Raw genomic sequence first — 21,847 nt, 5'->3', positions numbered from 1 at the left:
CCAGCTATTTGGGAGGCTGAGGCATGAGAATTGCTTGAACCCAGGAGGTAGAGGCTGCAGTGAGCTGAGATTTTGCCACTGCACTGCAGCCCAGGCAACAGAGCAAGACTCTGTCTCAAAAAAAAAAAAAAAAAAGAATTGTGGATGACTATGGTAACTGCAGTGAACTATAAGCACATCAATGTGGCTACCCTGTAAAGTGAAATGCGAAGTGATAAGTAGTAAGAAAGAAATTGAGCAACCCAACCCCCTTTTATCCCTTACATTCATTCACAATCCTATTATATTCATCATGCAAATGTCTCTCTAATATGGACATTTCCCTCCCATTACCATAATAAGAGTTACCATCATCTTTTATTTAGTTTACTACAACAAAACTAACATGTATTAACTGCTTACTACATGCCAGACACTCCACATTGACTCATGTTAGTTTAAGAAGCCTTTTAAGAAGCTGACGGGGCCTGGCGCGGTGGCTCACGCCTGTAATCCCAGCACTTTGGGAGGCCAAGGCGGGTGGATCACCTGAGGTCAGGAGTTCAAGACCAGCCTGGCCAACATGATGAAACTCTGTCTCCACTAAAAATACAAAAAATTAGCCAGGTGTGGCGGCAGGCGCCTGTAATCCCAGCTACTTGGGAGGCTGAGGCAGGAGAATCGCTTGAACCCAGGAGGCAGAGGTTGCAGTGAGCCGAGATCACGCCACTGCACTCCAACCTAGGCAACAAAAGCAAAACTTTGTCTTAAAAAAAAAAAAAAAAAACACACCAGGCCAGGTGTGGGCATGGTGGCTCACGCCTGTAATCCCAGCATTTGGGAGGCTGAGGTGGGCAGATCACCTGAGGTCAGGAGTTCGCGGCCAGCCTGGACAACACAGTGAAACCCTCTCTCTACTAAAAATACAAAAATTAACCAGCGCAGTGGTGGGTGCCTGTAATCCCAGATACTTGGGAAGCTGAGGCAGGAGAAACGCTTGAGCCTGGGAAGCAGAGGTTGCGATGAGCCGAGATCGTGCCACTGCACTCCAGCCTGGGTGACAGAGATTCCGTCTCAAAAAAAAAAAAAGAAAAAAAAAAAAAAGATGAAGAAGCTGATGAGATTATTAACGTAAGAGATTTACTAAGGGAACACCTGTGAAGGAAAATGGAAAATGGGCTAGAGAAAGCTTGGTGTAGGTCTGATCCCTGTAGAGGAGACAAGAAAGGAAGTTTGAACAGTAAGAATCAGCGTAGTTCTAAGAAAGGTCGGTAAGGCTGTTGAAGAACTCTGGAGCCAAAGTCACCCATCAGAGGAGACCTGTGCATCCCTAAAACAAACCTACCTTTGTAACCCTGCCATACTCAAATCTCTTCTGCATATATGTCAGAAAGGTTCAAACAGGACTTGAGTCTCACAGGACAACAGGGAATGGTATGGTAAAGGGGGTGGAGTTAGATAATTCCCTAGAAATCTTATCCAAAGAAGAGTCAAACTTAGAAGGGATTTGGTACATCTTCTCCAGTTCTCTTTTCTCAATTGCCAGTTACTTCTCTGCACTGCTATACCAGGGAAGAATGTTCTCAACGTACTTTTCTTTGTTGAGACAGGGTCTCTCCTTGTCACCCTGCCTGGAGTGCAGTGGCATGATCAGCTCATCATAACTTAAAACTCCTGTGCTCAAGGATCCTTCTGCCTCAGCCCCCTGAGTAGCTGGGACTACAGGCATGTGCCACCACGACCGGCTAATTTTTGTTTTTTTTTGAGACGAAGTCTCACTCTGTCAGCCAGGCTGGAGTGCAGTGGCACAATTGCAGCTCACTGCAACCTCCGCTTCCCAAGTTCAAGCAATTCTCGTGCCTCAGCCGGCCAAGTAGCTGGAATTACAGTTGTGCAACACCACACCCAGCCAATTTTTGTATTTTTAGTAAAGACGGGGTTTCGCCATGTTGACTAGGGTGGTATCGAACTCCTGACCTCAGGTGAACACCTGCCTTCACCTCCCAAAGTGCTGGGATTACAGGCATGAGCCATCACACCCAGCCTTGGCTAATTTTTTGTAGAGATAGAATCTCGCTGTTTCTCAGGCTGGTCTCGAACTCCGGCCTCAAGCAATCCTCCAGTCTCGACCTCCCGAAGTGTTGGGATTACAGGCATAAGCCATCACACCCAGCCCCAAAGTGCTTTTAAAAGGGAACATGATATAAGGTAAATCTTTTTAAAAATTTAACTATACTAGAAAAATTTAGGATTTGGGAAATAGGAGAGAGAAGAAATAGAAGCTTCTCAAATCTTAAGGAGGCAGACAGAAGTGACGGGAAAAGAAGTAAAAACTATTCCAAAGGTTTTGATTTCCTTGTGTAGAAGCGAAGAAGAAATAGTGTGACCTTGGTGTGGTAAAATGGTATGTATTTTGTTTCCAAGTAGGAGGACTATCACATGCTTCTAAGAGCAAGAAACATGAAGGCAACCACTAATGAAATAAACTTTAAAATTAATAAAAACAAAGAAAGGAAAATGAAGAAACAATAACATCAGATCCATGATAAAAAGTTATAGAAGCAATAAAAGCAGGAATATCAGTCATAACATTAAACCTGAACTGAAAAACCAAGCCCATTAAAAAACAGTATGCTTTTTAAAAGGACAAATACTATATGATTCCATTTATATGAGTTACCTACATAAGCAAATTCATAGATGGAAAGTAAAATGGAGCTGGGAGGAGGAAGAACGAGGAATTATTGTTTAATGGGTACAAAGCTTCTGTTTCAGATGATGAAGAGGTTTGGGGAATGGACTGTGTTGATGTTTGCATAACACTGTGAATACAATTAATGCCACTGAATTGTACACTTAAAAATGGCTAAAATTGTAAATGAATCTAGAGCAGCAGTTCTCAATTGAGGAAGGTATTATTCCCCTAAAAGGGTATCTGGAAACATGAGAATCTTTGTTTTTATAATGCAGGATGGGGAGAAAGACACAGAAGGAGTGTTCATGACTGGAGTTGATAAGCATGGACAGGCTGGGCGCAGTGGCTCACACCTGTAATCCCAGCATTTTGGGAGGCCAAGGTGGGTGGATCACCTGAGGTCGGCAGTTCAAGAACAGTCTGACCAACATGGCGAAACCAATTCTCTACTAAACACAAAAAATTTGCCAGGTGTGGTGGCGCATGCCTGTAATCCCAGCTACTTGGGAGGCTGAGGCAGGAGAACTCCTTGAACCTGGGAGGCAGAGGTTGCAGCGAGCCAAGATCGTATCATTGCACTCCAGCCTGGGCAACAAGAATGAAACTCTATCTCAATAAAAAAAAAAAAGAGAGAGAGAGAAGGACAAAAGTGATATTGTACAATATGCAGAACAATCTCTTATACCACCCAAAATACCAAGAGTACTTCAATTGAGAAAGAATATAGATCATGAGAAAAGGGGTGAAAATCTCAGATTTTCAATGTACATTAACATCAATATATTATTTAGTATCTGAGATTTACAAGGATATAAGCAACCTAAATGTTAATGATTTACATGACCTAAATAGGGCTAAAATTTACAAGGGTGTTAATTATTGTCAGTCTTGGTGATACAGGAATCCCTTTACCTAAAAGGACTATACATTGAACTGCTTTAAGTACTCCAAGGAGATGAAAGATCTTTTTTTTTTTTTTTTTTTTTTTTTTGTGAGATGGAGTTTTGCTCTTGTTTCCCAGGATAGAGTGGAATGGCACAATCTTGGCTCACTGCAACCTCCGCCTCCTGGGTCCAAGTGATTCTCCTGCCTCAGCCTCCCGAGTAGCTGGGATTACTGGGGCCCACCACCACATTCAGGTAATTTTTGTATTTTTAGTAGACATGTTGGCCAGGCTGGTCTTGAACTCCTGACCACAGGTTATCTACCCACCTCGGCCTCCCAAAGTGCTGGGATTACAGGTGTGAGCCACCACGCCCGGCCAAAAGATCTTTAAAAAAATGTGCTAGGCCGGGCATGGTGGCTCACGCCTGTAATCCCAGCACTTTGGGAGGCTGAGACAGGCGGATCACGAGGTCAGGAGATCGACACCATCCCGGCTGACACGGTGAAACCCCGTCTCTACTAAAAAATACAAAAAACTAGCCGGGAGAGGTGGCGGGCGCCTGTAGTCCCAGCTACTGGGGAGGCTGAGGCAGGAGAATGGCGTAAACCCGGGAGGTGGGGCTTGCAGTGAGCTGAGATCTGGCCACTGCACTCCAGCCTGGGCGACAGAGAGAGACTCTGTCTCAAAAAAAAAAACACACAAAAAAAATGTGTTGAGGCCACTAACTATAGCAAGTACAAGGTTATTGACAATTTCTACTTTGAAGTCCACTTTAATAGGGAATACCATCACCCTATGCTCCTTTTCTAAGTCAGGAGTACTCAGAGAACAAGCACTATTCTCGATAATAAATCTTATCAACACAGACTGGCAAAAACAACATAACAACAAAAAACCCCACCACATCCAACATATCATTCATAAAATAGTTTACTACTGAATGATTTACAAAAAACATATGTATACATGAATGTAATAAAGCTTTAAAATGCCTCAGCTGTTTCTTACTGAACTTTAATTTCCCAAAGGCCAGAAGTATAAGTTAATTGATAGTATGCAACAAGGTTCTACATCATTTAGGAAATTAGAGCATTTTAAGTGATAGAGAAAATGATTACAACAGCTCAATGTGTACAGCTTATGCAATTACACATCTATAATTCATTGATATGGCATTTTAATAGTGTGTCTGAGACTGCTATCCTAAGAAACACCTGTGTGCAAGGCTGGCCTTTGGCAAGGATGTGGCAATCTGGATTTTTGGGAGGATTCCCATCATTCCTTAATGAGAACATTTTACGTGCCTAAACTATTTACACAAACAGTGTGACTTACGTTGAACACTTCCTTTTCTTCTGCCAGTCTCGAATTTTGGTATGTGCCAGGCATAAGTTGCTTACATGACCAGCCCCCAGTAGAAAGTTTGGGTGCTGAGTCTCTAATTAGCTTCCCTGGTAGACAATATTTTATATGTGTTGTCACTGTCAGTTGCTGGAGGAATTAAGCTTAATGTATGACTCCTCTGCGAGAAGACATTTGGAAGTTTGTATTTCGTTTCCCCTGGACTTTGGCACATGCACTTTTTCCTTGTTGATTTTGCTTTGCTTCCCACTGTAATAAATCATAGCCATGAATACAACTACATAGCGAGTCCTATGAATACTCCCAGCAATCACTGAGCCTAGGGGTGACCTTGGGATTGCCAATACAGCTGGTGTCAGAAGTTGGACTCGTGAAGAGAGAAGAAGCAGTAGGATGACAAACATTTGCTGCTTCGGTGGCTACAAAATCATTCATAGTATGAAACAGCAGTTGAGTTTCTGTCTTTTGTGACAGGTAAAAATTACCTATGAAATTTGAAAATGATAGCTCTAACACCAGGAGAAATGGCTACCTCATTCCCCTGGCAGTTTCTGGCCATGCTGACTAAAGTGAAGGGAGAAAAAAACAGAGCCTGGATGATGTCTCTGTTGGATTTTTTTTTTTTTTTTTTCTTGCCTCCAGGTGGGAGGAGGCCCAAAAGTTCCCAAAGGTGAGTTTGGGTGGACTAAAAATGTTAAAAGTTTGTATGCTCTCTCCTCCAAATAGGAAAAAAATAATAGCAAAATCAGAGCCCAGTGCTGGAGCAAAGCTTTAGATAAACTATGGGAGAAACAGGAGTGGGGAGAGTGAACCACTCCAGCTGTTTCTTCAGCTTAGCTGCTGCTGCTGCAGTCCCTCCCTACACCTTGCATGCCAGTCAGGATCTCCCAGCAGCTGTAATGTTACTCTTATAAACACTGAATTTACTGCTGACGGTTGATTAAATTTAAAATAAGGAATAAGGATGGCCAGGCACGTTGGCTCATGCCTGTAATCCCAACACTTTCGGAGGCCGAGGTAGTCAGATAACTTTGAGGTCAAGAGTTCGAGACTATCCTGGCCAACATGGTGAAACCCTATCTCTACTAAAAATACAAAAATCAGCCTGGTGCAGTGGTGGGTACCTATAGTCCCAGCTACTCAAGAGGCAAGGCAGGAGTATCACTTGAACCTGGGAGTCGGAGGTTGCAGTGAGCTGAGATTGTGCCACTGCAATCCAGCCTGGGAAACAGAGCAAGACTGTCTCAATAAATAAACAGATAAATTTAAAATAAGGGAAAAACGTGGTGGGGGGTTAAGAGATGACTTTGTACTTTGTAGCTACTGCATCTAGATGTATAATCAAAACTGACATAAGATGTAATATGCTGCTAGTCATTTCACAAATGCTAGAGGGATTGTCCCAATCAGGAAAAGTTAGTGAGACAAAACTTCTTGCTTTTTTCTGCTGAAGGCACTGGAATTTAAACTCTGTGAGTATTGGGAACAGAATAAGTTTCCACAACGGATGATATTTACTATGACTTTTTAAACTACTGATGCCCCGGGAAAAAGAGAGACAACATGAAAACAAAGGAAATCTCCAGATGAAGGAAATACACTTTTGGAATTTTAAATGCAGTTTTTCATTGTTATTGAATTCTTGTAAAATTAGATGTCTGACCCTTAGAAGCTGATGATTTTCCAGCCGTATGTGCATATTTTTGGGCAGATCAAGTTGGATCCTAAGACAAGGTAAAAAGGACTTAGGACAGTCTTGCTGATCACTTGGACTTGAAATATGACTGCGAGCCTGCAGTATCTTGGCTTTGCTCCTGCCAAAGACAAGACACTAACTGTTTTGGAATCCTGAAATCACAGATCTCAATTACCTGGATCTGACGCTAGGCTGAAACCTGACACTGCTACCGGGCTATTTCAACCTCAACATGAGCTGTGCTGAACCAAAAGCAGGCATATACTCAATAAACAGGACTTTGCCACAATTTTTTTTTTTTTTTTTGAGACAAGGTCTCGTTCTGTCACCCAGCCTGGAGTGCAGTGGCACAGTCACAGCTTGCTGCAGCCTCAATACAGCAAGCAATCTGCTTGAAGACTCAAGCAATCCTCCCACCTCAGCTCCCAATTAGATGGGACTACAGGCGTGTGCCACCACACCCAGATTTTTTTTTTTTTTTAAGCGATAGGGTCTCACTATGTTGCCCAGGCTGGTCTTGAACTCTTGGGCTCAAGCGATCATCCTATCTTGGCCTCCCAAAGTCCTGGGATTATAGGTGTAAGCCACTTTGGCCGCCAAAGATTACTGAAGACTTAAAAGATATCCTCCTGTGGAGCCAGAAACCATGAAAACATCATGGATTCTGGCTGGACCACCTCAACCACTCACAGACACCCAAAAAAAAAGGCTTATTCTCTGATGGGACTATCCAAAATGAAGCTGCTGATTGGTCTTATATATCTGATATGGAGACTAACAGTATTCCCAACTGGTAGTTCCTACCAAAAGCTGTAGTTGGGAGAGGGCACATCACAAAGAGTGTAGCCCCTTCGCCCACTTCTTACAGATTAGATTTTGACCCCTTCTTGAGATGTCTCACTGCTACTGACTTCTGTTTGCCTTTCTGGATTGGTTGGAGTTTGCAGCAATAGATTTAATAACCTGACTCTATTTCTCTCTTTCCTGTCACCCCTCCTGGTGCACACACACCTTAGTAAGTCAGTCTGGTTACTAAATGCAGCTGTCCCCAGAAACGAACTGATATTTTCTAGGCTACCCACTAGATATATGATCAGGACAAAAGGGAGATAACATAAGCCCATTTTGAAAAGTTTTAAAAATTCAGGATTTCATCCTGACCATTTCCTAAATATCATATGTCTTTTTAATTAAGTTGTATACAAATGTTTTTAGTAAAAAAACTTTTGTCCCTCATGCAGATCTGGATGATGGAGAAGACATGAAATTTTCATTATGAAAGGGATACACTGATTTTATAAGGAAGAAAAAACAAAACCTATTATCTGGGAAGGGACAGTGGAGGAGGAGGAGATTAATGATTTTTGCTTCTCACAACTATTCCTGAAAGCTTTCCCCCTTTTCCTAAAGGAAATCTCTCAGGGTTGCCTTTCCAAGCTGCCACGAGTCCTTTTAATTCAAACTGGTTAACTTACAATCACACCTAACAGCACCAACTATGAGATGGCAAGGAACAGCCTCAGCTTCTGAACTTTCCATGTAGAACACCTCGTGTTTGGAACTAACTGCCTTCAGGCAGTCCATCTGAAACCAAGGCCTGAACTGAATTATAAATCAACTACACTGAATTGGGAACCCCAGAATATAAGGTCCCATGGTGGGAGGCCCCAGCAGGAGCTTGTTAACCTGTACTACCTGACTAATATCTTGCTTGGGGTATCTTAACAATTTTAAACTTTCTGTTTCTAGGAGAACTACATGTGCCCTCTGGGATTATATTTGTTAGTGTATGTACCCTAGCATGGCACTGTCTCAATCCTGGAAGGCTTTCAGGTCTGCTTCAACTTACTGCCCTGAGTTATACTGTGCCTGAGTTGACAATTGTGCCTGAGTTGACCATGTTAAAAAAAGGCCTATAAAGAACTGAAAGAGAAAGCCACATGGTTTTTTAAGATAAACTTTTTGATTAATGGAGTTCAACTGGCTAAATCCAGGACCTCTAAAAAGGGATAACTCGCCAGGCGTGGTAGCTCATGCCTATAATCCCAGCACTTTGGGAGGCCAAGGCGGGCAGATCACCTGAGGTCAGGAGTTTAAGATTAGCCTGGATAACATGGAGAAACCCTGACTCTACTGAAAATACAAAAATTGGCCAGGCATGGTGGTGCACACTTGTAATCCCAGCTACTCAGGAAGCGGAGGCACGAGAATCACTTGAACCCGGGAGGCAGAAGTTGCAGTGAGCCAAGATGGCGCCCCTGCAATCCAGCCTGGGCAACAAAGCAAGACTCCATCTCAAAAAAAAAAAAAAGGGTTGGAGGCAACTGAGACCAATACTACAGGTTGGTCTTGCCCTGCTACATGGGGGAATGCTGACATAATTCTACTGTAAAGACAATTTGGCCAATGGCAAAAAGTTAAACCAGCACCTGAGACTGCATCCCCTAGAAATGCCTGCTTGTAAGATTAGCCCTTGGCTGGCATCTGAGAATTTGAATGGTCAACAGTTTCCTACACTTAAATAAAACTTTCCTGAAATAACAGTGGCTCACTGTACCTACACTGTTTATGTAAACAATATGGTTTACACTGATTTTGGTACATGTTGAAAGAGACTGCCTATGTGACCAGCCCTATAAAAACCCTGAGTACCAAGTCTCCAGTAAGCTTCTCTGGTAGACAACATATCACACGCTGTCCATCATTGCTGGAAAAATTAAGTGTGTCCTGTGTGACTCCCCTCTGGGAAAGGACTCTTCTTGGAAGCTTGTGCTTGTTTTTTCCTGCACTTCACCCCATGTACCTTTTCCCTTTGCTGATTTTGCTTTGGATCCTTTCACTGTAAAGACTCATAGCTGCGAGTATGATTGTATGTTTGGTCCTGTGAGCCCCCTAGCAAATCATCATACCTGGGAGAGGTTTTGGAGACCCTCAGCATAACTAGTAATTATTTAATAGGTAAACAGAACAACCTAGAGTTACACATTCCATTTGGGTATGGAAAGACATCACCAAAATTTACTTTATGTTAGCAAACTGGGTACTTACGAAAACAGATCAAACCACTGCTGTTTTGTAACAGATTCCTGGCGTAAAAGCTTCAAAACAATCGGGCGCATAAAATCCCATTTGTCTTCAAACTGAAGAGAACCTTTATTCTTGGGGGAAAAAAAAGATAAAAGGGAGTTTAATTTAAATGCAGTTAAATAAAAAGTATCCTGTAATTTTTATGAGACAGCTAGAGAAATGAAGGGCTCAAATTTAAATGAACCAGTTTTCCATAATGGAATCCCCACAGGCTTAATCTGTTATTGAGGAATCACAGGAAGACAATCATAAAAGAGAAAAATTAATTGTACAAATGTGTTTAGTGAAGAATTTGACCTTGTCCAAAGAGACAGTTTGGTCTTTCCTCTTGGCTTCTAGTAGATAATCTCTGGACACTTAGAAAGTTACGTCTAGAAAGTGTGTCTTTGTCTGGGAGGCCTTGGGTCATACTGGATAGGCTAATAATGCAATTCAGGGAGGGGACTGTCCACACCTATATAATCCTAGGTGGAGGCTGACCAATCGGAAAGACGAACAATGTAACTTGAGATAGGGGTCTGGACTCACTCACATAGGGTCAGTCAACATGGAGACTGAAATCCCTGTGAGCAATTAATCAATCACACCTATGTGAATAACCTCCATAAAAACTCAACAGTAAAGGTTGGGAAAGCTTCCCTATTTAGTGGTACTCATGCATACTGTCACACATTGATATTGGGAGATAAATGTGTCCTGACCACATGGGGAGAGAGCAAGATAAGCTCTGTATTTGGAACTCTCCTAAACTCTGCCCTATGAGTCTCTTCCTTTGGCTGATCTTATCCAAATCCTTTCCCTATAACAAATCGTAACTATGGGTACAACAGCTTTCACTAAACGCTAGGAGCCTTTCTAATGAATTATCAAACCTGAGAGTGGTTTTGGGAATCTCCCAAACTTACAGTTGGTGTCAGAAGTGACAGTGGTCTTATATGGAGCCTGTAGGGTCTATTTTTGTAGTTGTCCTAAACTCCTCCCAAAACGTATATTGGAAATCTATATAAACTCTGAAAACTGAGGAGAAAAAAAAAAACAGAAAAATCCCCATCTCCTTTTATAATGCTAACAAAAAACCCTGACACTGAACTGTTGAGAAAAGCATAAGAAATGGAAAGTCTAGGCCAATCTTACCAGAGAAGAAAGATGCAAAAATCTAAATAAATATTATCAAATCAAACAAGTGGCATATCAAAAGAATCAGACCTCATAATCATACAGTTTATCTCTGGAATGTAAAACTAGGGCAATATTAGGAAAAAAATAATCAATTACATTACCAAAAACAAAGGGACAGAGAGATCTCATATGTGTTAGTCATTAGCTTAGTACTCCTTTTCAAGTTAAGTGTGACCATGTGATTTTTGTTTGTTTTTGAGACAGGGTCTTGCTCTGTCACCCAGGCTGGAGTGCAGTGGAATGATCATAGCTAACTGTAGCCTTGACCCCCTCGGCTCAAGCAATTCTCCTGCCTCAGCCTCCCAAGTAACTGGGACTACACATGCGCACTCACCTCGGTCTCCCAAAATGCTGAGGTTATGGGAATGAGCCATGAACTAGGACCATCTGATTTATTTTGGCCAATAAATTTCAACAAAAGTCATTAATTTTTTTTTTTTTTTTAACTTTTAAGTACATGTGTAGGATTTGCAGGTTTGTTACAAAGGTAAACTTGTGTCATGGGGATTTGTTGTACAGATTATTTCATTACCTAGGATTAAGTGATTATTTTTCCTGATCCTCTCCCTCCTCCCACCCTTCACCCTCTGGTAGGCCCTAGTGTGTGTTGTTTCCTCTATGTATCCATGTGTTCTCATCATTTAGTTCCCACTTATACGAGAACATGCAGTATTTGGTCTTCTGTTCCTGCCATTAGTTTGGTAAGGAAAATGGCCTCCAGCTCCATCCATGTCCCTGCAAAGGACATGATCTCGGTTTTTTTTTAATGGCTGTATACTATTCCATGGTGTGTATGTACCACATTTTCTTTATCCAGTCTATCACTGATGGGCATTGGGGGTGATTTCATGTTTTTGTTAGAGTGAATAGTACCGTGATGAACATATGTGTACATATGTCTTTATACTACAGCACTGCAGTAACCAAAAAACAGCATGGTACTGATACAAGAACATATACATAGACCAATGGAACAGAATAGAGCCCAGAAATAAGACCACACACCTACAACTATCTGATCTTCAACAAACCTGACAAAAGCAACAGAGAAAGGACTCCCTATTCAATAAATGGTGCTGGGATAACTGGCTAGCCATATGCAGAAAAGTAAAACCACACACCTTTCTTATACCACATGCAAAAATTAACTCAAGATGGATTAAAGACTTAAATGTAAAACCTAATTTTCTAGTACACCAGCACCAAACACCCTATGAAACTCATGACTGTCTTTTTTTTTTTTTTTGAGAGAGAGTCTCATTCTGTTGCCCAGGCTGGAGTGTAGTGGCATAATCTTGGCTCACTATAGCCTCTGCCTCCCAGGGTCAGGTGATTTTGATGCCTCAGCCTCCGAGCAGCTGGGATTAGACATGCACCACCACACCTGGCTAATTTTTGTATTTTTAGTAGAGACGAGGTTTCGCCATGTTGGTCAGGCTGGTCTCGAACTCCTGGATTCATGTGATCCGCCCTCCTCAGCCTTCCAAAGCGCTAGAATTATAGGCATGAGCCACTAGGCCTGGACTCATGATTATTTTTCAATTATACAAATCTGTTGAGGATATTGCTTAGGTTAAGAATCTGAGATGCATATAGTGATTGTGTGGAATATGCAAACTCCCTGAAATTATAACACTGAAACACTTTCTCAACGTATGATCTGACAACAACCTACATGAAAATCATCTGAGGTGGTGATTACACATATAGATTCCTAAAACCTATCTCAGGCCTATTGGATCAGAATCTCTTGAAGTTGGTCCACAATCTGCATGTTTATCGAATTCATGATAAAAATGTTAGATGGTCTATGACCCAAACTACGTTAAAAACCACACATTTACATCATACTCTTACAAATGCTGCTTATATTCACGAACATAGTTCATCCTGAAAGTTAATATACTGTCTTGTTCCAGGCGCCTGCTTCTATCACACTGTATTCTTTTTTTTTTTTGAGACAGAGTTTCGCTCTTGTTGCCCAGGCTGGAGCATAGTGGCGTGATCTAAACTCACCGCAACCTTCACTTCCTGGGTTCAAGCGATTCTCCTCCTCAGCCTCCCAAGTAACTTTACAGGCATGCACCACCACGCCTGGCTAATTTTGTATTTTTAGTAGAGACAGGGTTTCTCCATGTTGATCAGGCTGGTCTCAAACTCCCAACCTCAGGTGATCCAGCCACGTCGGCCTCCCAAAGTGCTAGGATTACAGGTGTGAGCCACCGCACCCAGACACTGTATTCTTATTGTAAGAACCCGTGGGAGATATCCACTAAAAACTTAGTACTGGTATTAGCTATGCTTCTTTCCTGAACAACTAGTTTCTTTTTACCTTATGGACTTAAATGAATCATGTAAGTAACTTCACTCTCCTCTTAGTGTTGGCTACTGGGAAATTCAGAGTCAGAATTATGATCCTGTGGCATATACTTTGTACACTAACTCTATGCCTGGCCTCACAGTACTTTTTCTACTTTTTATTATTTTCCTGTAACCCTCATTTTCTTCTTTTATTCTTCCCTACGAGGAAAAGGTGTGCAAATAAACAAACATGAAAGAACCATGGAAAGAACACACTTTTCTTGACTGAGTGGAGAAACAGAATACTCTCTTCCTAAGAGGATACCTTCTAATTTCAACTAAGTCTACTTCCACAAGCACTTTTGTTAATTTTAATTATAAAATTAAACACAGTGTAAGTCCTGCAATTAAAAATAAAAAACGGTGCAGAGGACCACAGTAGAGAGACACTAGAGATAAATTAAACACTGGTTAGGCTCTGAAATCTCCTAATAGACATTGTTAAGTATCAGGAAACATATTTTTGTTCTCCCTTTTGATGGAACACATAATAAACTCTTTCCTCTAATACTCAATTTTAAAAGGAATTTAATAATTAAATGTTTTCTATTAAACTTTTATAATAGATTCCAAAAATGATGCTCAAGTAGTTCTTCGACCTATTCTCTATTAATCTGAAGAGCATATCATTAAATCATAACTAAGCGGTGGGACACCAAATCCAGTATCTACAAAAGAGAATGCCTTATTAATAAGAAAGGAATCTTCAGACTATGAACCTTGATTTACATACATTTTCACTGACTGACTGAAGGCTGCCTCATCTCTATTAACTTGCTACAAAGTTTCTTGAATTCCTTCATTATTATCCAGAATAGCAAACAGGCTGGACTCAACAGTTGCTAGTACGTCTAGAATTCTCTCATTCACTGGCTCTTTAGAGAACTTCAACATTTGCCACACTCCTGCCCCTCTATCCTTCACTCCTTCGAGCACAACTAATCCCCTCATAAGCACTCTTCTCACACAGATGGGCCGCAGGAAGTCAACAGGGAGTTGGCAATGGGGGAATATCTGGAAAAAAGAGTATTCTAGGCAGAGAAAGCAGCCAATGCAAAGAACATTAAGGTAGAAGCATGCTTAATATATTCAAGGTAGAGCAAAGTAAAGAAAGCGGAGAGAGCAGATAAGGTCATAGGAGTAACTTAGCTTACTGGATATTACTGAGCTGGATCTTGTAGGACCCTGAAGGCCATTATAAAGCCTTTGATTTCTACTATAAGTGAGATGAAGAGCCATTAAAAGACTCTGAGCAAGAAGTGTCATAATCTTTTTTTTTTTTTTTTTTTTTTTTGGGACGGGGTCTCACTCTATTGCCCAGGCTGGAGTGCAATGGCGCAATCTCGGCTCACTGCAACCTCTGCCTACTGGGTTCGAGCAATTCTCCTGCCTCAGCCTCCTGAGTAGCTGGGATTACAGGTGTGCACTACCACGCTCAGTTAATTTTTGTATTTTAGTAGAGACAGGGTTTCACAACGTTGGTCAGGCTGGTCTCGAACTCCTGACCTCGTGATCTGCCCACCTCAGCCTCCCAAAGTGCTGGGATTACATGCATGATCCACTACACCTGGCCTGAAGTGTCATAATCTTATTTACATTTTAAAATCTCCCTCATTACTATGTTGAGAATGCACTATAAGGGGCAAGGATTAAAACTGGGTGTAGGATTAGAAAGCACTGATGGTGACCTGGACTGAGGTGATAGCAATGGAGGTACGAGAAGTGGTTCGATTTTAGATGCCCAAGAGGTAGTACTAATAGGACTTCCTGACAGTAAGCATCTGAGATATGAGAAAATGGAGTAAAGCATGACTTTAAGGCTTTTGTCCAATAAGTGTGGCACTACCATCAACTAGAATAAAAGAAGATTTGACAGGCTTATGACGAAAGCTTGTGAGACTGGTTTTAGATGTATTACATTTAACATATCTATTAGACATTCATGTGAAAATGTTGAATAGGCAGTTCAATATGGAAATTTAGAATTTAAAAGGCCTATCAGAAAATAAAAACTTGAAGTCATCAGAATACAGATGGGTTTTAAAACCTGTTTTTGGATGAGATCACTGTGAGAGAAGTGATAAATAAAGACAGAGACCCAAGAGTGAGGTCTTAGGTATCCAACATCAAGAGGTGGAGAGAGGGGTAAGAACTAGCAAAGGAGACAGAAAGAGCAACCACAGCACAGGTGGCAAGAAAACCAAAAGTATGGTACTCTGGACAAAAAGCGAATAAATTATATCGGAAAGACAGAATAATCAATTTTAAGAAATTCTCCTGACAGATTAGGTAAGATAACCACTGAAACAGCAATATGGAAATCACTGAAAGTTTGTCCACAGAAGTTTCTGCAGAGTAGTAAGGACAAAACCCAGGTTAGAGTGGAATAAAGAGTGGAATTAAGAGAGAATGAGGAGCCAGGCACAATGGTTCACGCCTGTAATCCCAACACTGGGAGGCCGAGGCGGGCGGATCACTTGAGCCCAGGAGTTCGAGACCAGCCTGGGCAACATGGCAAAACCCTGTCTCTACCAAAAATACAAAAAATTTGGCCGGAAACGGTGGCTCACACCTGTAATCCCAGCACTTTGGGAGGCTAGGGGTGGGTGACTTGAGGTCAGGAGTTCGAGACCAGCCTGACCTACATGGTGAAACTGTGTCTCTACTGAAAATACAAAAACCAGCCAGGTGTGGTGGTGGGCCCCGGTGATTCCAGCTACTTGGGAGGCTGAGGCAGGAGAACTGCTTGAACCTGGGAGGCGGAGGCTGCAGTGAACCAAGATTGTGCCACTATACTCCAGGCTGGGCAGCAGAGGCAGACTTTGTCTCAAAGGAAAAAAAAAAAAAAAAAAATTAGCCGGGCATGGTGGCACCTATAATCTCAGCTACTAAGGCTTGGAGGCGGAGGTTGCCGTGAGCCATGATGGCGCCACTGCACTCCAGCCTGGGCAACGGTGAGACCTTATCTCAAAAAATAAATAAGTAAATAAAAACAAAAATAAATAGAGAAGAGGAAAACTGGAAAGAGTACGGACAACTTCCTTCACAATTTTTTCTGTATAAGAGAGCAAAGAATTGGCGTGGTAATTGATAGGGCGAGAGGAAGTAAAAAAATAATAATTTCTTTTTTTTTTTTTTTTTGAGACGGAGTGTCGCTCTGTCGTTCAGACTGGAGTGCAGTGGCATGACCTCCACTCAATGCATCCTCCGCCTCGTGAGTTCAAGTGATTTTCCTGCCTCAGTCTCCCGAGTAGCTGGGACTACAGGTGCCCGCCACCACGCCCAGCCAATTTTTGTATTTTTAGTAGAGACAGGGTTTCACCATATTGGCCAGGCTGGTCTTGAACTCCTGACCTCGTGATCCACCCGCCTCGGCCTCCCACAGTGCTGGGATTACAAACATGAGCCACCACGCCCGGCCAAAATAATAATTTTTTCAAGCTAGGATACAGTATGATTGTATGCTGACAGGAACGTTCCAGGATATAATGAAATGTTAATGATGTGGGGAAAGGGAGAGAAACTGCTAGTGAATTTAAATTGCACTGGGTAGGCAAGAGGGAATGGGATCTAGTGCGTACATGGAGGAAGTGACTACAGGCTAAGAGGAGAAGGCAAAAGAATGTCCATAGGGGCTAGTATGAGGACAGATGTTGTATGACTGAGAAGTTCATATTTTATTGCTTTAATTTCCCAGTGATGTGGAAATAAGGACAATGCCTGAGAAGATGGGGGAGGAAATGCCAGAATATTGATAGAAAAGATGTGAAAAATACATCTAGGAAAGTGGAAAAACAATGACTCTGGAAATGCAGTATGACTGGCCTCACTGTGGTCATGAATTTAAGGTGAAAACAGCATGGCTGTGTCTTTTTGTCCAGTGACATTCAGCTGTCAGGTACTGGCACTGAAAAGTGGAGACAGATTTAACCAGGGTTGAACACTTTTCCCAAGTGGAATAAGACAGGGGCAAGGAAGTGAAAAGTGTATTGAAAAGAATGATTATAATGATTGAGAAGAGAATTTATGTCGGGTAAGGGGGAGAAAATGGACTTCAAGATGAAAAGAGAAAGAGACTTCTGCTTCCAATCATGACAGAATAACAGGAACCAGATTTTCCCTCCTGCCTAAACAACTAGAAAAACAAAAGGCAGGGCAGGACAGTGCTTCCTGAGAAAAGAAAAACAAATGAGGTGAGTGCTACAAATGTCCAAACATACTGCCTAGAAGAGTGTCTCCAGGCCTCATCACAAGGAGGGTAAACCCAAACAGCGGCTGGTGGTTTCACTACGTTTAAGAGACAGAGTTCAGAGTTTGAAAAGGCTGAGGTGACTAGAATTCGTGGCACCAAGGGAGCTCTGGATATCTATAGAGAAGGCCCCTGCAGCCTGTGGCTGAGTACTAACCTGTACCTGGGTGTGAGAAAACTGTATGAGACGGGGGAAAGAACCATTAGGAAGGAATGGGCAGAACAATCAGCAGAGCGCATACAGGGCCGGAAACAGTTAGTGTTGCCACCAGCCAGAGTGGAAACACTCCTTAAAGTGCCAGGCATTGGGTAGAGTCCAGAGAAAGTTACTGAGTCTACAGTGGAGCCAAAGTAGCCCTACTCTGAGTGGTATTCTGGACACACTCTAACAAAACTTAAAGGTAAGCTTCAAAAGGATCAAACGGATTCCAAGCTACCTAACTGAATCACAGCCAAATCCAAAACTATTTAGAGAAAATTTTTAAAATCAGGCCCCTAAAACATATACTCAGTGTCTGACATCCAGTTAAAAACTACCAAGCATGCAAAGAAACAGGAAAATATAACCTATCACCAAGAGAAAAAAAAAAATCAAAAGAAGCTGACCCAGAAATGACACAGGTGTTACATTCAGTAAACAAGTTAAGTCAGCTATTATACATATTCTATATGACCAAAAAGGTAGGGGAAGGCATGAACATCACAGAAATAAAACATTTTTAAAATGAATATCAGGTAAGCTGTGGAACATCAAATGACCTAACCTACACATAATTGGAATCTTGATGTAAGGGTATAGCGAATATTTGAAGAAAAATGCAAAAATGTTGTCTAATTTGATGAAAACTATAAACCACAGATATAAGACATTAAACAATAAGTTGGCAGAGTCAGTGAACTGAAGGCTTTACTAATGGAGGTGGACTGCTGGAATAAAAGCACTAGAGAGAGTCAGAAAGACAGGGTGGTACCAGGTACATCAAGTAGGATGCTTGAAACTGAGATTATGGAAGGATGGAATTTAGCAAAAATCTATCATTTCTATTGTCTTTGTTTAATCATTTCACTGCAAGATTTTCTACTATTTTTTTCACTGCAAATATATGGCATTTCACTAATTGGGGATTATAAAGGCCAACAAATTTTGTACATGTGGTATTTATTGTATAAAATACTTCTTTTGATTTTCCTTACATTTCCATGAACACGAATGGTTTGAATATCTGACATCTGTAAATACATTTTAGTTCAGCATTTGTATCTTCTATCATTTAGCTTCACAATAATCTTCAGTGTAGATGTGTAAACCACTGCATCGCTGTGATTATTTTACTTTATAATATCTGACTGCTAATTATGTGTTAGGTGTAGTTTACGAGTATGAATTAATCTTTATAACTATCCTATGTGTTCAGTGATATTATTCCTTTATTATTATTATTATTATATTATTATTATTATTTTTGAGACAGGATTTTGCTCTGTTGCCTAGGCTAGAGTGCAGTGGCATAATCACAGCTCACTGCATGTTCAAACTCTTGGCCTCAAATGATCAGTAGCCCTCCTGCCTCAGCTTCCCAAACTGCTGGGATTACAGGTATGATCACTGTGCCTGGCCTATTCACATTTTATGCACACTGTACAACCTGAGATTAAGTTAGATTATTTGTCTAAAATTACAGGCAAAATAAGTGGCAGGGCAGGAAATCAAATCCAAGAAATTTAGCTCGGTTAAAGCCACATTCTTAATTAACTATTCTCTGGTCCTTTCCTGGATAAGGAATGAATGGGCTTCTAATCCATGGGCCAGATCCAGCCCTTGACTTAATTTCATCAGGCTTATAGAGTAACTGCAAAGACCTATGATTGTAAAATTTAGTGACAATTATCTAGAAACCGTACGGTGGAAACATCACTACATAAGATACATTTCTTTTCAAACATGGTGCAGGAGGAGGAGGAGGACACTGTTTTCCAATAAGTTAAATATCTCTTTCCGCTGAAATAAAAAATTTCATACCACATTCCCTTTAAACTTTTCAGTTCCTTTTATGAAGGAAAAAAATTTCAAACAAATTCTAGCAATACTTGTATTTTTTGAAACCCAAACAAATAATTTTAAGGAAAAAGCAAAAATAATAAAACTGATAAAAGAGTTTAAACTTATTTTGGGGAGCTTATCATTTATTACATTTATTCATTGAACAAACACCTGAGACTCTACTGTGCACCAGCGCACATAAGTGAAAAGTCCTCAAGCAACTCGCATTCTAGTATAGTATTCCTTTAACTGTAGTACACGGACTCCCGAAGGGTCCCAGTACATATTCTTTGTTTTTTTCTTTTTTCAAATACTAACTTGAACCAGACACCCAAGATACATTCTTAAGACTCAATCTGTAAAAAGAATTTTAAAATTTTGTTTTTGTTTTAAAAAATCTAATAAAATACTAATACAAGTAGAAATCTGAACTGCTCATATGACCTTAAAACTAAGCACTAACCATAAAGGGAAAAAAATTTATAAACTGCACTATATTAAAATTAACTTTAGCCATTAAAAGACACCATTAAGGGAGTGAAAAGGCAGTCCGCAGAGTGGAGGAGATATTGCCTTTTTTTTTTCTTTAATACAGAATTTTGTTCATTGCCCAGGCTGGAGTGCAATGGCAAGATCTTGGTTCACCACAACCTCTGCCTCCCTGGTTCAATGATTCTCATTCTCCTGCCTCAGCTTCCTAAGTAGCTGGGATTACAGGCACGCGTTGCCATGCCCAGCTAATTTTGCATTTTTAGTAGAGGTGGGGTTTCATCATGTTGGTTAGGCTGGTCTCGAACTCCTGACCTCAGGTGATCCACCTGCCTCGGCCTCCCAAAGTGCCAGGTTTACAGGCGTGAGCCACCACACCAGGCTAGGAAAGGATATTTCTAATATGTATATCCAAAAAAGGCTCTCATCCAGAATATGTAAAGAACCAAAAAATCCATAAGAAAAGCAAAACAACTCAATTTTATAATTGACTTTTTTTTAGAGATAGGGTCTTGCTGTCACCTTGGCTGAAGTGCAGTGGCACCATCATTGCTCACTGTAGTCTTGAAGCACTGGCTCAGAGAAAGTTAGAAAATTTATATCTCAAAAGCACAGAGCTAAGGCTTCAGGCCTAAATACTGTACCATCATTTGCCCAAACCAAGGAGGGAAGGTGGAATACAGAAGAATAACTTAATTTTTAAAAATGTGTTTGGGTCCTGTGTTAATTGGCTTAGAAAAAAAAAAGTGTTTGGGTTGGGGGTAGGTGTTATCAGCCAGAAATATAAGATGTTATACAGATCTTTCTAGAACATATTATTGCTTTAAAAAAATGCACATCCCCCATTGAAATTTAAGTGTGCATTTTCAAGCAATTAGTGCATCTGTAACAATCCCACTTTACTAGGTTATGAGTAAAAGAGCAGATATATAATGGTGTAGAAATATAATATTTGGTATCATGTTAAAAAATACGAATGTTTAAACACAAGAATGTAAACAAAAAGAGAAAAATCCACTGGCTTGCAAAATGATTCAAATAGAATCATTTTTAAATAATTCACTTACTTTACAACAAAATAATACAAATGTTGACCTATTGGTTTGCCCTGAAAACACCCAGAAATCCCTACATAACTCACGGGACAAAAAATACCACATGAAATTATAGAAGCAATATTATGGCAATATTTTAATGATGTCAAATGTTTAAAAGAAAACATTTAAAAGAAAACAGAGCAGCTCATGCATATAATCTCAGCATTTTGGGAGACTAAGGTGGGAGGATCACTTGAGGCCAGGATTTCAAGACCAGCTTGGGCATCATAGCAAGACCCCATCTCTAAGAATGGATGGGTGAATGGATGGATGGATGGATGGATGGATGGATGGATGGATGGATGGATAGACACAGACAGATATAGGTAGAGAGAGAGAGAGAAAGAGCGATAGATAGATAGAAGGATGGACGGGCATGGTGGGGCACACCTGCAGTCATAGCTACTCCAGAGGCTGAGGCGTGACAACTGCTTGGGCCCAGGAGTTCGCGGCTGCAGTGAGCTATGATCATGCCACTGCATTTCAGACTGAGGAACAAAAGTGAAACCCTATCTCTGAAAAATAAATAAATAACTGGGCGGCGTGGCTCATGCCTGTAATCCCATTACTGTGGGTGGTCGAGGTGGGAGAATCACTTGAGTCCAGGAGTTTGAAACCAGCCTGGGCAACATGGTGAGAACCCATCTCTACAAAAATAACATAATGTAACATAACATAACATAACATAACATAACATAACATAACATAACATAACATAACATAACA

At 40.9% G+C, this 21,847-nt stretch overlaps 1 protein-coding gene across 1 annotated transcript in view; it reads right to left on the bottom strand.

Annotated features, from left to right (window-relative positions):
* Positions 1–21,847, bottom strand: part of CUL5 (cullin 5) — a 103,402-nt gene that overhangs the window by 66,439 nt on the left and 15,116 nt on the right. Inside the window, 1 exon segment of the mRNA XM_023208177.3 lies at positions 9,667–9,776. Coding sequence (XP_023063945.1) covers positions 9,667–9,776 — 110 coding nt within the window.

This window comes from Piliocolobus tephrosceles, chromosome 13, assembly GCF_002776525.5.
Source record: "Piliocolobus tephrosceles isolate RC106 chromosome 13, ASM277652v3, whole genome shotgun sequence".
Lineage (NCBI taxonomy): Eukaryota > Metazoa > Chordata > Mammalia > Primates > Cercopithecidae > Piliocolobus > Piliocolobus tephrosceles.
Note: the sequence above shows the minus strand (reverse complement) of the source record. Positions and strands in the feature narration are given on the sequence as shown.